At 43.1% G+C, this 16,675-nt stretch overlaps 1 protein-coding gene across 1 annotated transcript in view; it reads left to right on the top strand.

The window, feature by feature from the left end:
• The window catches only part of LOC117510617 (guanine nucleotide-binding protein G(q) subunit alpha), an 85,251-nt gene that overhangs the window by 62,119 nt on the left and 6,457 nt on the right, over positions 1-16,675 (top strand). The window contains exon 7 of the mRNA XM_034170411.1: positions 251-404. Within this exon, the coding sequence (XP_034026302.1) occupies positions 251-404 (154 nt within the window). The remainder of the gene's footprint in view (positions 1-250; positions 405-16,675) is intronic.

Genomic DNA, 16,675 nt, shown 5'->3' with positions numbered 1-16,675 from the left:
AATGCTCACTTTCACAGTTTTGTTCCATGAAACACTAAAGTCAAACACAAGAGACAAGTTAAGCTCTTGAAGGCTACAAGGCAGCCCTCCTTGCTTTCTTTGATGCTGTCCCTTTGGTGCGGTTAACGTTTATTAAAATGTCAACTTAATGAGTGCAAAAGAGTGTAGCTTAATTAAGTGAGGCATTCTGTCGTCTCTCTCTGTATGTTGTCCTCTTCTTCCCCCTCCAAACTCAACCTTTTCTCTTTAGAACCGGATGGAGGAGAGTAAAGCGCTCTTTAGGACAATAATCACTTACCCCTGGTTCCAGAATTCCTCCGTCATCCTGTTCCTCAATAAGAAGGACCTGCTGGAAGAGAAGATCATGTACTCTCATTTGGTTGACTACTTCCCAGAATATGATGGTGAGTAACACCCACAGTGTTTGCCACTTAAAAATACCAAGCACATCTTCACCACAAAATGTAAAATCATGGCAGTTTAGCAAAAACTGCCTGTGTTGGATAAAATGGCCACTGCCAGCTAAATCAACATGACAACCTACGATGCTCAGTAATGAGGGCCCCTTCACACATAGTGCGAAGTTTGGTTGAAGTGCGCACGAAGCAGGAATTGTATGCAAAACATGTAGAATCATACCTGCTTCTAACGCCTCGTACACCTGTTGCTACAATTATTTGCGCACATCAGCGGCTGAAACACAGAATGTGCGCTGTGCAAACCCATCGCACCCTCTCGTGGCAGGTGTTGGCCAAAATTCCAGGTGACACGCACAAACATCTAAAACTGCTCGCATGGCACTTAGAAAATGTGTGGCCAGTTGCACTCTTGGCGTGACAACAGACTACAGACCATCAATGTCATACTCACAGTGAAATTTGTCTAAGTTCCCCACGAGTGTGACTTTGCAAACACACTGACACGTGGGTGTGTGCGCTCCGCTGACAGGAGGTGTGGCTTCCGACAGAAAAAGCTGTGGGGATCTGTCATTCTGGACAACACTGGCTGTGTTTGGACAGACATGGACTAATAACTGTTCACTGCACTGCAAATTTTCCCCGGATTTCACAATTTTCATTTCACAGCCCTGTTATATGTAGAACATGGATTAAAGTTCTCCGTCACCACAACGGATTTCCGTCATTGGGAAAATTTAACCAAATACATGCGCGCACGTGGTGTCCTGCATGTTTTGGGGGAGAAATATGATACTCTCTCTGTAAAAGCAACATCCCATTCTGCGCTAATCAAAGCAGCAGCAATGTCAGCGTGGATGGCGCCGCACAGCGGAGGAAGGGACTGTGTGAATTTTCACTCCTCTCAGCTCTGTTTACTGCTTGCCATGAGCCACTGTCCTTCTCCTCTCTGTCTTTGTGGGAACATTGGCAGAGCTTCCCCAAGTAGAGCAAGGTGTGGCTTTGCTTTGAACTAATGAAGCAGTGCTTCGATGGTTTGTTGTTTTATTTCGCTTTATCTTAATTTTGCCCTGCTGAAATCCTGAAGAGCATATGTCTGTGAGTAATATTTACCTTTTTATGTTAAACTGACCTGTTTTGGTCTTCTGAAACAGTTGATAGATGTATTTTATAACTTAAAAACGGGTCAGATGCTAACACATTAGCATGTCTATGGCGTTTTCAATGTTAAAGTTAACATTAAGCTGTTCGCATCTCAGCACGTTTGTGTGCATTTGTTTTCTGTATAATAATTAATGGCTCAGCATTTGTTGTCGTAAGAGTCAAATGTATTACGAATTGTAATATTTTTTTATTTATTTTTATTTATATATTAATAATAATAATACCAACAACAACAATAATAGTAATAATAACTAATAATGCTACAATACAATTTTAGAAAACAGACAAAAAGAGCCTGATTAAAAAAAAACACAACAGTAAATATAAAACCAACTAACAATGACCATAAATAAATAAATATAGAAATAAATAACTTTCCTGTGAACACCCAGTGACTCTTACACCTGCACTTCATCCCTGTTTAATTTAAGTTTAATGACAATTTGTTTCGGTCAAACCACATCTAAGCTGTGTTTTTACACAAGAAAAAAATAAAATGCAGTAAACTGCACATTTATGTCTTTTACATGAAAATATCTTAATAAAGATAGCATATTACACTTTCTTCAGGCCTTTAAAATACTTTTGTGGACTCTTGCTGTAATGTTGTCAGTTGTTGAGATAGTTGCTTAGAGGCTATTTAGAATATATTTGTATACTGTATACTGTTTGTTGTAATTATTGAGCAAAAAAAAAAGAGTGTGCACCCCTACTACGCCACATTTTGCTGGCATTGATTTTTGCTAGGAAAAAATTTCAGTCGGATGAAAATTTTTTTTTGCTTTAACCCATGATGTAGACAGGTGTGTGCCTTTCCAAATCATGTCCAGTTGACTGAATCTACCCTAGGTGGACTCCAGCTAACCTGTAGAAACATCTGGAAACCTGGAAACAGGATGCACCTGAGGTCAATATTGAGCATCATGGCAAAGCCTGTGAATACTTGTGTACATGTGATTTCTTAGGTTTTTATTTGGAATAAATTTGCAAAAATCCTAAACATGAAAAAAAAAATGATGTTGTCATTATGGGCTGTTGTGAGTAGAATTTTGGGGAGAAAAATGAGTTAAACACGACCAGAAGTAAAGCAGTTTTTCTGTCCGCCAAAGCCAGGGTACAGAATGGTTCATAGAATGAAAGACAGGTGGTGAAACAACAAGGTTGAAGAGCTACAAAACCTTGCAAATAAGAATGACTCTTAGGGCCTATTCTCAGCCCTGAGGGCAGTCTACAGCCCAAGAACTAATGCCATAGCCCCAGTAAAATCCACTGATAACACTTTACTGACTAACATGAAAGACATCACCAAGCGCTGGAAAGAGCACTTTTGAAACCTGCTTAACCAACAGGGCACCGCTGTCAAAAATGTTGTTGCTAATCTTGCAGTTCACCCTACAAAAGAAGAGCTGTCTACTCCAGTTACCATGGAAGAGCTGGAGAAGGCACTGAAAGAGACCAGAAGAGGCAAAGCACCAGACCAAGATGGCTTTCCACCAGATGTCCTGAAACAAGGTGGCCAGGCTCTAAAGAACCAACTGCTTGTACTGTACAACACCTGCTGACAAAAATAACAACTTCCCCACGACTTTAAAGATGCCCTGATAATCACCATCTACAAAAAGAAGAGAGATCGGAGTGACTGTGGTAACCATGGAGGCATATTTCTTCTATCAAGTGCTGGCAAAGTCCTTGCGAAGATCATGCTCAACAGGTTAAATATACTCTCTGAGAGCATTCTTCCAGAAAGCCAGTGTGGCTTCAGTTACGTTATTCTCCCTTCGACAACTCCATGAAAAAGCAGCAGAACAACATCATCCCCTGTACATTGTGTTTGTGGATTTCTCGAAGGCCTTTGACACTGTCAACAGAGAAATACTGTGGAAGGTACTCAAAGCCTATGGTGTCCAGAGATGTGGATCAGGCAGTTTCATGATGGAATGACGGGACGAGTGGTAAGTGGAAGTGACATCATTGAGCCTTTCCAGATCAACCATGGCATTAAACAGGGCTGTGTACTTGCACAAACACTCATCACACTCTACCTAGCTGCTGTTCTGGAAACTATGTCTGAAAACTCCAGCAAAGGCATCTACATTCGCTCGTACATAGACCGAAAGCTTTTCAACCTGGCATGTTTGAGGGCTGAAACGAAAACAAGAACCATCTGTGGCAGAGAACTACTATATGTTGATGATTATGCTCTGGTTGCCACAGATCCTCCTGACATCCAAGAAATTGTGGACCTATTCCATGCGGCTGCAACGCAGTTCGGATTAAAGATAAATACTACAACCACTGAACTGCTGTTTCAGCCTTCCCCAGACTGCAATGACCTAAGCAGACCTGACATAACTGTCAGTGGTGAGGTCTTGAGAAGTGTTAACAGCTTCACATATCTGGAGAGTAGTTACCAATAACAACTTATCAGATGCTGAAATTGAGAGAGGAATCCAGTCGGTAACAAAAACTTATGGAGCATTACACGGACGTCTGCGGTCCCACCATGACATTAAGCTACAAACCAAGATACAACACTGTTGGGCTGCTGACCCTGCTATATTCAACTGACACCATGACCCTCTATAGATGGCACATCAAAAATATCACGCGAGTCCAGTTGCGTCACTTACGCGCAATCGTGCATATCAGGTGGCAAGACAGAATTCCCAATGAGGAGGTGCTGAGCTAAGACTGTCAATGCTGAAGCACTGATCACATCAGCCCAACTGAGATGGGCAGGCCGTGTTAAAAGGATGCCAGATGAGAAGCTATCCAAAACAGTCTTTTATGGTGAGCTGGCATCTGGAAGATGAAGCAGAGGTTGTCAGAAGCTGTGGTACAAAGATGTGGTGAAGTGACACATGAAGAAGTGTAACATTGACCCCGATACATGGGGAAAAACAAGCAACTACAAGACCCCTATAGCGGGACATAGCAAGGAAGTACACTCAACAAAAATATAAATGCAACACTTTTGGTTTTGCTCCCATTTTGTATGAGATGAACTCAAAGATCTAAAACTTTTTCCACATACACAATATCACCATTTCCCTCAAATATTGTTCACAAACCAGTCTAAATCTGTGATAGTGAGCACTTCTCCTTTGCTGAGATAATCCATCCCACCTCACAGGTGTGCCATACCAAGATGCTGATTAGACACCATGATTAGTGCACAGGTGTGCCTTAGACTGTCCACAATAAAAGGCCACTCTGAAAGGTGCAGTTTTGTTTTATTGGGGGGGATACCAGTCAGTATCTGGTGTGACCACCATTTGCCTCATGCAGTGCAACACATCTCCTTCGCATAGAGTTGATCAGGTTGTCAATTGTGGCCTGTGGAATGTTGGTCCACTCCTCTTCAGTGGCTGTGTGAAGTTGCTGGATATTGGCAGGAACTGGTACACGCTGTCGTATACGCCGGTCCAGAGCATCCCAAACATGCTCAATGGGTGACATGTCCAGTGAGTATGCCGGCCATACAAGAACTGGGACATTTTCAGTTTCCAAGAATTGTGTACAGATCCTTGCAACATGGGGCCGTGCATCATCCTGCTGCAACATGAGGTGATGTTCTTGGATGTATGGCACAACAATGGGCCTCAGGATCTCGTTACGGTATCTCTTTGCATTCAAAATGCCATCAATAAAATGCACTTGTGTTCTTCATCCATAACAGACGCCTGCCCATACCATAACCCCACCGCCACCATGGGCCACTCGATCCACAACATTGACATCAGAAAACCGCTCACCCACACGACGCCACACACGCTGTCTGCCATCTGCCCTGGACAGTGTGAACCGGGATTCATCCGTGAAGAGAACACCTCTCCAACGTGCCAAACGCCAGCGAATGTGAGCATTTGCCCACTCAAGTCGGTTACGACAACGAACTGGAGTCAGGTCGAGACCCCGATGAGGACGACGAGCATGCAGATGAGCTTCCCTGAGACGGTTTCTGACAGTTTGTGCAGAAATTCTTTGGTTATGCAAACCGATTGTTTGAGCAGCTGTCCGAGTGGCTGGTCTCAGACGATCTTGGAGGTGAACATGCTGGATGTGGAGGTCCTGGGCTGGTGTGGTTACATGTGGTCTGCGGTTGTGAGGCTGGTTGGATGTACTGCCAAATTCTCTGAAACGCCTTTGGAGACGGCTTATGGTAGAGAAATGAACATTCAGTACACGAGCAACAGCTCTGGTTGACATTCCTGCTGTCAGCATGGCAATTGCACGCTCCCTCAAATCTTGCGTCATCTGTGGCATTGTGCTGTGTGATAAAACTGCACCTTTCAGAGTGGCCTTTTATTGTGGGCAGTCTAAGGCACACCTGTGCACTAATCATGGTGTCTAATAAGCATCTTGATATGGCACACCTGTGAGGTGGGATGGATTATCTCAGCAAAGGAGAAGTGCTCACTATCACAGATTTAGACTGGTTTGTGAACAATATTTGAGGGAAATGGTGATATTGTGTATGTGGAAAAAGTTTTAGATCTTTGAGTTCATCTCATACAAAATGGGAGCAAAACCAAAAGTGTTGCGTTTATATTTTTCTTGAGTGTACATCACTGTGACTGAAAATAAGTGCCTGCAGGTATACCAAGCTGCTCACAGCGGAAGGCACACACCCCTGACCCAGTCACTGCACCAGTGCAAACGTTGTGGACGGTCCTGCTGCTCTAAAGCTGGACTGGCTGCACATGAACGATCGTGTAAAGTGTAGGCACACCAACCAGTCAACATCGAAAATGATGGACTGTCGATGATGATGTGCGTCATTACAGCCAGGGCATTCCGTGCGAAATTCTGCCTGAAACAGTGTGAGGGATGTACGAGTGCGCGGTCAATATTACCCCTCCATATATTTCAGTAATAAAGGATTATTAACCGAGTGACAGTTGTGTACGGGGAAATATCAGACCGAGGTTTTAGTACGGACCGAGCGTCAGCAAGGTCTGTAAACATGCAAACTTGCAGTATCGCCCGAATATGTTGCTGACAGTGTTGAGCTCACTCACTTTCTTCACCTCCGCGAAGAACTTGCTAACAAATGGTCCTGTCGTTAGCTGGTAAGCTTTCAATCTGTGTGTTTTTTCCAGTGCAGTTGAGATATTTATGGAGTGCATTCACGTCTGACTTGGTTTTTCTAATCGTGTTTTTAGCTTCCTGGTTTGTGTTGGGTATTTTCTCCTCCAAACATTTTTTAAAACCTTTAACAAGACAAACAGAGTCAAGAAACACCAGTGAGACAGAAAATCAAATATTACGCGCGGAGTGCGGCCAGGCTGTACACCAAGGCTACACTAAAGTCTGGCCTGCTTTTCCGCTCTTTTTATTAAGAGACGCCCTCATCACATAAACAAGAAACTTGTCCTAAGGGTGGGGGTAATGACGCAAGACAAGTTTCTTCCCATAACATAAACGCATACGTCAAGTGCAGCTGTAAGGAAGAACACTTCAGGTCAGCACATCTCGTTCGTCTGTTGCAGGTATCAGCTGTTCTGCATCTGCCTGAAGTGTCCTGTCTTCCACACTCCTTCACACTAAACACCACATCACAATAGTCAAAACGTTCTCTTGCTCCCAGTCGTTAGAGGCTGCGAAAACAAAGTTATGTTATAACAATAAGTACATCCAGTCCTTCATTCCCAGCTCAGATTGACCCCAGAGTGCTAAAACAAAATTGAATTCTCAGGATTGCATTAAGACAGGTGCAAAACAGCACATCTCCGTTCTCATGAGAAAGAAGACAAAGCTAAAACAAGGTTGAATAACACATACATTCTCAGGGTGAAGTGCAAAACAGCACAACACCGTTCTCATGAGAAAGACAAATGTACAAACGTTTAACAGTGATAACATATATACAAAATCTTTAACATTCCCCTCCTGTTTATCGCCTGTTAAACATACAGTAGGCATCACTCAGCTTAGCACTTCTTTTTGAGATTTTCACTAAGAGGTTCATCATGGTATGTTTTCTCTATAGGCTTACACCCCAGAGGTGATGTCATCATTGTCACCATCATCGGTGTCTGGGTCATCATACTTCCATTGGTCTGGGTACAGGTCAGGAGAGCCATCGTCCTCCTTGTCGTCATCTGTCCCCAGAAGTGGATATGATGCTGGACCCCCTCCTGGTCCTGGACTTATTGCTGTGGTTATCATTCTATTTACAAGGCCTCGGAGACATGGAATACAACAACATCCACACAATGTTAGAATTGCAGCAAATACTGCTATAGACACTAATAGTGAAGAAATCAAAGACCTCCATTTTCCCATCCCTTCCAGCCACCAATCCCAGCCTTCGGTGTTTACTCCACTGTGCTCTTTCATCTTCCTGTTCAACGTTCTCAGCCCGTCAATGGCTTGAGTGAGACTGCCGTCTGCAGCTGTGTTGTTGGGAATGAATGTGCAGCATTGTTCTCCGAACATGGCACAAACACCTCCTTTCTCTGCCAACAACATATCCAGAGCAATGCGATTCTGGAAGGCCATAAGGGACGTGGCTTCTAACTGTGAATGGACAGCCTTAAATCCTTCCTCAGTCCAATTTCCTAATTTCTGTACATTGTAGTGGATGTAGTTTATTCTGTCCACGTTTTTATTAATGGAGCACCACCAACAGATGGAAGATTCGAATCCAGCTGCTATTTGATTAACCAGTTTATACTCGTCAGGCACTCCCCTGGGGACTCCTATTGCGTCAATATATGTTGGATTTCCCACTCCTTTCCAATCTCTTTTCACTCTATGTCTGGCTACGTCTTTCTGCCAATCTTCAGGAATAAGAGAGGCTGCATATGTCGTAACGTCTTCAGGGGTCATGGGTATGGCTTCAACTGGTAACAATAATGATATTAATGCACAATAACCTGACACATTTCGTGGCAGTCTGTCAAAGATTCTGTTATCCCCACACCACCACCATACGTCACTCCTCCCGACAGGTTTGAATGTGGGAGTACTATGGACCACATTCTTACACCAGGCGGTGTGGTTTAAGCTACCCAAAGTCTTACTTGTCCCTGTCAAGTGTACACATGTATGGTTAGCATGCCCAACTTTGCTTGAGAATAAAGGTTTAATCTTAGTCAATTTGGTCACTGGATAGATCTTGTCCCACTTAGAACATTTGTTGTTTGCCGCAATGTATGTCTGTGTCATAGCAGTCAGTAGACAGTCTTTGGGTAATGCTGCCGGTATTACCTGTAATATAGGTCTGGGTCCCATACACACAACACAGTCCTTCTTTGCTGCTAGTCCTGCTTGTTCTGCCATTAAAAGCCAATTGTTATTTTGTCCACTAATTCCTGTAGTTACTAGGAACCAGTCATCTGCCTTCATGTCTTTTGTGCCTTGTACAGACACCCCCTTTGCTTGTATGGGCACCCCCTTTGCTTGTATGGACACCCCCTTTGACGTACTTAAGTCGGTCAATATTGGTTGCTGTACTCTATCTGTTTCACAGAGGAAGAAATGGAAATACGGATCTTTTCCTTGTTTGTATACCCAAAGGAGGAACAACCAACAGTCTCCCTCTATATCAGGTGGGAATATGGTTCCTTTTTCTGTGGTATTCACCACTATAGACAGCTTATCATCTGTTTGATACATTTTGAGACTTTGACTCTGGTACTTAGCCCACTCGGTTTGTGCCCATCTTGGTGTCCATCTACTCCATTCATCGGCTACCAACGTTTCCCATCTCCTATCTTGTTGATCGTTGGTCATATACCATGAGAAACTATTTCCGTAATTAGTCCCTCTGTCACCATCCGGCATTCCATGGATAAGAGCACTATATGGTACAGAGATGATCACAGAAGTATTTCTAGGAATGCAGGCCTGTACACCAAATCGGTATGCATTATTCCCATCACAGCTATGTACTGTGGCATTGATTATCGGACTGGGGTCTTTGTTACTTCTTTTTGGTCTCTGCAATCTGTGGATGTGATCCGTATTATCATGTCCCGTGCTCATGGCTTTTAATAATAATACCAATTCAAAAAAGAAAAGTAGCATAACAAGGACTGTCCGTGGGGTCCAGAAACCCCCTTTCTTTTTATCTTTTTCTTTCGCCATTTCTGCACACTACAGCACACCTATGTTCAGAACAGTGGCTTCTTAATGTCTTCTGCTAGCTTTCGTGTCTAACCTGGATCTTAACACCAAGCTCACACACTATTACTAGTCTTGTCCTACTGTTCTTACTGTTTGTCTGTGTCTGCAGAAATGACTTTCTTACAGTGAGTTAAATGAATCCATGTACTTCTTTCCCCAATTTTCAAAGCTGTGGGTGTTGTGAGTAGTACTTGATAGGGCCCTTCCCATTTAGGTGAATGCCAGTGTTTTCTCTTGATGCTTCTTATCAACACCCAGTCTCCAGGTACCACTTTAGGGTCCTCCTGTGGAGAAATGGGATCATCAGTGTTTGGAACTCTCCCTCGTTGTCCTTCTAACATTTTTCTCATGTAATCCGCCAAATTGGCTTCCTCAGGTACATCCCAAATTTGTCCATAATATGGCAATCGATATTTTCTGCCAAACAATGTTTCATACGGTGTCAACCCCATGGTACTAGTTATGTTTATATACATTTTTACCAAATCTACACAATGTGTCCATGGTCTGCCTGTTTCCTCCATTGTCTTTCTAAGTCTGTTTTTTACTGTTCCATTCATCCTTTCCACTAATCCGGCGCTTTGTGGATGATAAGCACAATGATTTTTGAGATTAACCTGTAGTGCTTCTCCTACGTATTGCACTATTGCATTAACAAAATGCGCTCCGTTATCTGAATAGACTGTTTCTGGTATTCCAAATCGTGGGATGATGTCTTTGCATAATGCTTTAGCCACTGTAAGTGAATCTGCATGTTTTGTAGGGAACAATTCTACCCATTTTGAGAAGGCATCAATTATGACTAAACAAAATTCCTTCCCTTCATGTTTACTCAGCTGTATATAATCCATATGAATCACTTGAAAGGGATATTGTGGTGTTGGAAATTTACCTCTTTGGGGTCTCAAATTGCCTTGTGAGTTGTGTTTTGCACATATCATGCATGCTCTACAATGCTGTTTTGCATATGCATCGAACCCATAAAGACAAAAAATAGATTGCAATTGCGATATCATACCCCCTGATGAGACATGCGTCACGCCATGGCTCATAATAGCTGCCCATTTAAACATATTTTTTGGCAATATGGGTTTCTTTTGTGGTCATACGTACAAGTCATTTGCATACGTAGCGCCTTTAGCTATCCACATTTGTTTTTCTCTGTCTGTTGCCTGCTGTTGCATATCAGCAAGCAGTGTACGACCTATATACAAATCTGGAGTTGTTTCCTGTATAACAAAAATAGAAGAAGCTGCTGCTGCCTCTTTTGCTACTCTGTCAGCAAAATCATTTCCTTTTGAAACACTGTCAGAGCCTTTAGTGTGAGCCGCACATTTGCATATAGCAATTTGTTGAGGCAACTTCACAGCTTGCAGTAGGGCAGTTAGGAGAGTGGCATGAGTCACTGGCTTTCCAGATGATGTCACCATTCCACGCTCTTCCCACAGTTTTGCAAACACATGCACTGTGCTGAAAGCGTACTGGCTGTCTGTATAAATTGATACGGCCGTACCTTGAAACAGATAGCAAGCTGCAGTTAAAGCAACTAATTCAGCTGCTTGTGCTGAAAATGACGATGGCAATGAAGCAGAATCTAATACTTCTGAATTTGTGACGACAGCATATCCAGATTGTGTTTGTCCATAAGCATTTTTGGTGGAAGAACCATCCACATACACGATTGTACTGTTTGGGATGGGTGTGTCCCGGAGGTCTGGGCGTGCTTTTGTACAAACTGTTGCTACATCAAGACAATTGTGCGGCTCACCATCCTCAGGTAAAGGTATCAATGTGGAGGGATTCAATGTTGTACAGCGCTCTATCGTAAGGTGTGGCTGTGATAATAGCAAGGACATGCACGAAAGATGTCTTGCTGGGGACAAAAGGCTCATGTTTGTCTGCAACAAAAGTGCAGAGACTGCATGTGGAACTTTCAATGTCAACTGATGGAATAGAACAACATTACTGCTACTTTGAACAGCCATAGAGGCCGCAACAACAGCCTGTACGCATGGTGGTAAAGCACTTGCTACTGCATCCAATTTAGATGAGTAGTAGGCAACTGGCCTCAATTTTGAGCCATACACTTGAACCAAAACACTAGTCATGAACTTATTCTTACAATCAACTGTTTGAGTAAATGGTTTACTATAATCTGGTAGTGCCAAAACTGTGGATGACACTAATGTTTGTTTTACTTTTACAAAGGCTTCCTCAGCATCTTTGTTCCATTCCAACACGGTTGACATTGAAATATCATCTTTGTACATCAAATCAGAAAGTGGACTAGTCAACTCTGCATAGCAAGGAATCCATGCCCTGCAGTAATTTGTTAATCCAAGAAATGACATCATCTGCTTTTTGGTTTGTGGTTTTGGAGCGTGCAAAATTGCTTCCTTCCTATCAGACAGGATCGTGCGCCCTGTGGCTGATAACTCATGTCCTAAATATTTTACTTTATCCCTACACAACTGAACTTTGTTTCTACTCACTCTGTGGCCATTGTCAAATAAGAAACATAATAATGCTACTGTGTCAGTTATGCAGTTTTCTCGTGTGTCAGAGGCAATCAAAATGTCATCAACATACACTAATAGTTGGCTATCTGCCGGTGGAACGAAATTGGCTAAACATGCTGACATGACTTGAGAATAAATAGTTGGACTCTCTGCGTAACCCTGCGGTAATCTAGTGAATGTATATCGTTGTCCTTTAAAGGTAAAAGCAAACCAGAATTGACTATCTGGGTGTACTGGCACAGAGAAAAATGCATTACTTATGTCAATTACTGAGAAACTATTAGAATTTGGTCTCAGCGAATTTAACAAGGTGTGTGGATCTGGGACACATGGTGCTCTTTTAATCACAGCAGCATTTACTGCCTGCAGATCTTGAATCATTCTCCACCCCACTGAGGGCGGAGCCTTTTTCACAGGAAATATGGGTGTGTTACATGGTGAATCTGGACATGGCACTATTACTCCTGCTGTTAATAAATCCTCTATTACTGGCCTGATTCCTTCAATTGCATCAGGTTTCAATGGATACTGTCTTACACATGGTCTGTATTCTGTTTTTGGCCTTATAACTACAGGTTGTGCATTTTTAATCAGTCCTACGTCTGAAGGACCTGTTGTCCACAATCCTGACGGTACTGAAGAGAGAAGATCATCTTCTTCAGGACTCAACTGAAACACTCAGGATTGTGAAGTGGACACATCAATGTGTGTTCCAGCTGTCAGCACCAATGAGACATTAACTGGCACTTTATACAATTTAGTTGATGGACTGAACTCCGTTCGTGGTCCAACTCTGCTCCAATCAGAGGCTGACAAAGCTGTTATGACTGTCAGTCCCAATTCTTGCCATTCTGTCAAATATGGCTTACAAAGTGACATATGTAATGGCATACCTGTGAATTTCAATTTTGATACATCTTCAGTGGCGCCTGTTACTGTTATGACGGCTATTGAGTTGCCATCATGAATCAAATCGGTCATTGTCAGTTTCACAGGTGAAACATTTTTCAATTTAGTTTCATAGTCACCATCCGGACCTGGAGGATCTTTATGCCACATTGTGACATGCAGGTCAGGTGGTGACATCTGTTGTTCAGGATTTTTTAGTAGGGCTGTCGCTTGCAAGACGACATCTTTACCCCATCCTGCAGCATCTTCTTCTGAGATGTCAAATGTATAGTAATAGTGGAATGTGGGGTCAGCGCTTTCTTCTCTTATTATGTTAACGCCTCCTGTGCGTTCAACAACTAATTTCCCTTGTTCCACAATTATGGACAAGCCCAATGCAGTCAATCCGTCTCGTCCTAGGAGGTTAACTGGACATTGTGGCATGCTTAACACTGACATAGTACACGTCAGGCCAAATGGATCTGTCAACGTTATGGGTTTGGTGATAGGGACGTCTGATGTTTGTCCATTTGCAGAGCGAACCCTAAAGAGTTCGTTGCTTAATTGATGGACAGGTATGTTGTCATTACATGTGGTTCTACATGCTCCTGTATCACAAAGGAATGTCACTGGTCGTCCATTTACCAACAAAGTCACTTCTGGTTTTGGTACCGGATTTCCCAGCAAGGCACACAGATCCATATCGCAATCAGACTGCCTATATGATGTGGAATCATGGATTATGGATTCTAGTCATTGTGGATACTGTGGCTGAGGAGGATTATTCCGTTGTGGAATTCCTCCTGCTGCTCCCTCAGTAGGTGGATTCGGACAATTTCTATACATATGTCCCTCTCTTCCACAGTTCCAACAAATCAGGGGACCACGTGGTGGCCCTCCCTGTCTGGGCTGCTGTTGTGGTTGCCATGGTCCTTGACGTTGTGGCTGTCCACCTTGTCTATTTTGCCATGGCTTTTTGGGGCGTTTGCACTGCTTCTGCTGTCTTAAGTTACCCTGCTGGTAATATATTTCGTCATCTCCATGTGCTACATACACTCCTTTGTCGCTGTTTCTTGTCTTTTTCTGCTTTAAGACTTCTTCTGCATGACAGCAGTGTGTATGTGTGTCTTCCAATGTGCCTGTAGGCAATCCAATCCAATGTTTCTGTATCCAAGCTTTTATATCCTTATTGGAATGTTGGATCAGAGCGTTTTTCAATTGTTGTTCATACACAGGTGTTTCTGGCAATATGCCACTATGGACCCTAAACACATTCTCAAATCTGCACCTAAACTCTGTCCATGGCTCTCCTTCTTTCTGAGTTGTCCTGGTAATTTCAGTATAATTTATCTTTGGTCCTAACACTCCTTTTGCACGTGTAATCATAGCTTCCACTCTTGTTTTCAAGACTAGATCATCATGTGTCAGTGGTACGCCTTGTTGATCTGCAGGATTCCAGTCTCCGCGTACCTGACTCCATTTAGGGCCACATGCTTTCATCCACACCTGTTGGACTTCAGGTCCATTAAGGTGGTAAGATGTTCTAATGTTTTCTATATCCTGCATAAATCCCTCAATATCGACATGTGGCGATGGTATCATGTCGACTGCTGCTTTGATATCATCAGCATTCCATGTCCGATAAACGAGCATGGTTGGTAGCTGTCCTGCTGTTTCTGCACGAGGATTTGGTACTTCTATCATAGGATAGGCACCTCCCTGATCACTATGTTCCACCATGGGAGGGGCTGTAGGCACTTTTGCTTGACTGCGTGTTTGTGGTTTTTCTGGTTTTTCTCTTTTTACCTTAGGTTTTACTGCCAAATCATACTGTGGTGGCGGTACATCGTCATCCTCTGGTAGAGGAGATAAAGGTCTCTTTGCCACCGACGATCCAGCCGGCGGTGATTGTTGAGGCTGTTCTGGCTCTCTGTGCTGAATTATCACATCTTCTTCTGCCTTACCTACAGCTTTCTTTTTTCTTGCTTTCTCTAATCGTCGCTTCTCTGCTCCTTTCTGTCTGTTCTCTGCTTCCTCCTCCCAAAATGCCACTAAATCTGCCCCTACTTTCTGCATCTTTTTCTCATCACCTTTATGTTCCCGTTCTAACTCCTTCTTCAGCTTTTGTATGCTGATCAGGTTCAGTCGTCCGTCAAAGTCATGTTTATTTATCCAGGTCTCCAATTTCTTTGTTGCTTTTGGATTTTTTGCCTCCATAACTTTCCAGTCGTCAGTTGATAAATTTTCCTTATTTTTAGACGTCTTACCCCCCATTTTTATTATCCCTTGTTATAATTTGGACTTCAGACGGGGGCACACCTAGGGTGTTCTAAATCTGAAGTTTTCACACTTTCTTTGGACGTGACAATTAATTTGCCGTCGTGTGGTTGATTCCTTTCACCTCCCCGTAGGAAGCGGAATCACTTGCCTCTGCTTCCACACGCACGGTTGTCACTAACGTTGTCCAAAGTATTACACTTTCACACAGTTATTTACACTTGCGCAAAACACTATTTACACATAGAAACACTCCTAATAATCGTACGCGTATTCTTATGTCAGGGGAGCTCGCCCTCCCGTGAAATTTAACTAATGTCCTGCCTTAGGGGACTCCGCCGTCCCTGCCAAATTTAACTACCTTTTTACAGTGCACATATTTCTACCCGGGATTTCCTTTACGTATTAAAACAGAGGAGTCCGTATCCTCCTTCCGGAATTTAACTACTTGCGTCCCTCGCAACCGTAGAGGAGTCCGCCCTCCTTACAGAGTTTAACTGTGTTTCATTAACAGACGATTCTGTATCATCGCTTACGGAGTTTAACTGTTTTATGTGATCACTTTTATCCCCTACCGGTACGCGTATATAAACAGAGGAGTCCGCACCCTCCTTACAGAGTTTAACTGCTTTGCATTAACAGACGATTCTGTATCATCGCTTGCGGAATTTAACTGTTTATGTGATCTGATCACCACTCACTCAGTACTGTTTACAAAGAAATTTTACTCACTGACTCGACTTCCTGTCTGTCTTCTTCGGGAAAATCTCGTCAACCAGACGATGCCAACGGTGGTCGACAATTGCAGACACGATCAATCGATCGATCAGACCTTGGCCAAGGATTTACGTCTGGACTTGACGACCTCCGCCGGACACCTCCGGTGTTGTTGAAATCCCGGACGAGCCCCCAGTCAATGTTGGGTATTTTCTCCTCCAAACATTTTTTAAAACCTTTAACAAGACAAACAGAGTCAAGAAACACCAGTGAGACAGAAAATCAAATATTACGCGCGGAGTGCGGCCAGGCTGTACACCAAGGCTACACTAAAGTCTGGCCTGCTTTTCCGCTCTTTTTATTAAGAGACGCCCTCATCACATAAACAAGAAACTTGTCCTAAGGGTGGGGGTAATGACGCAAGACAAGTTTCTTCCCATAACATAAACGCATACGTCAAGTGCAGCTGTAAGGAAGAACACTTCAGGTCAGCACATCTCGTTCGTCTGTTGCAGGTATCAGCTGTTCTGCATCTGCCTGAAGTGTCCTGTCTTCCACACT

This window comes from Thalassophryne amazonica, chromosome 5 (genome assembly GCF_902500255.1).
Source record: "Thalassophryne amazonica chromosome 5, fThaAma1.1, whole genome shotgun sequence".
Lineage (NCBI taxonomy): Eukaryota > Metazoa > Chordata > Actinopteri > Batrachoidiformes > Batrachoididae > Thalassophryne > Thalassophryne amazonica.
This window is presented reverse-complemented; position numbering and strand designations above follow the sequence as displayed.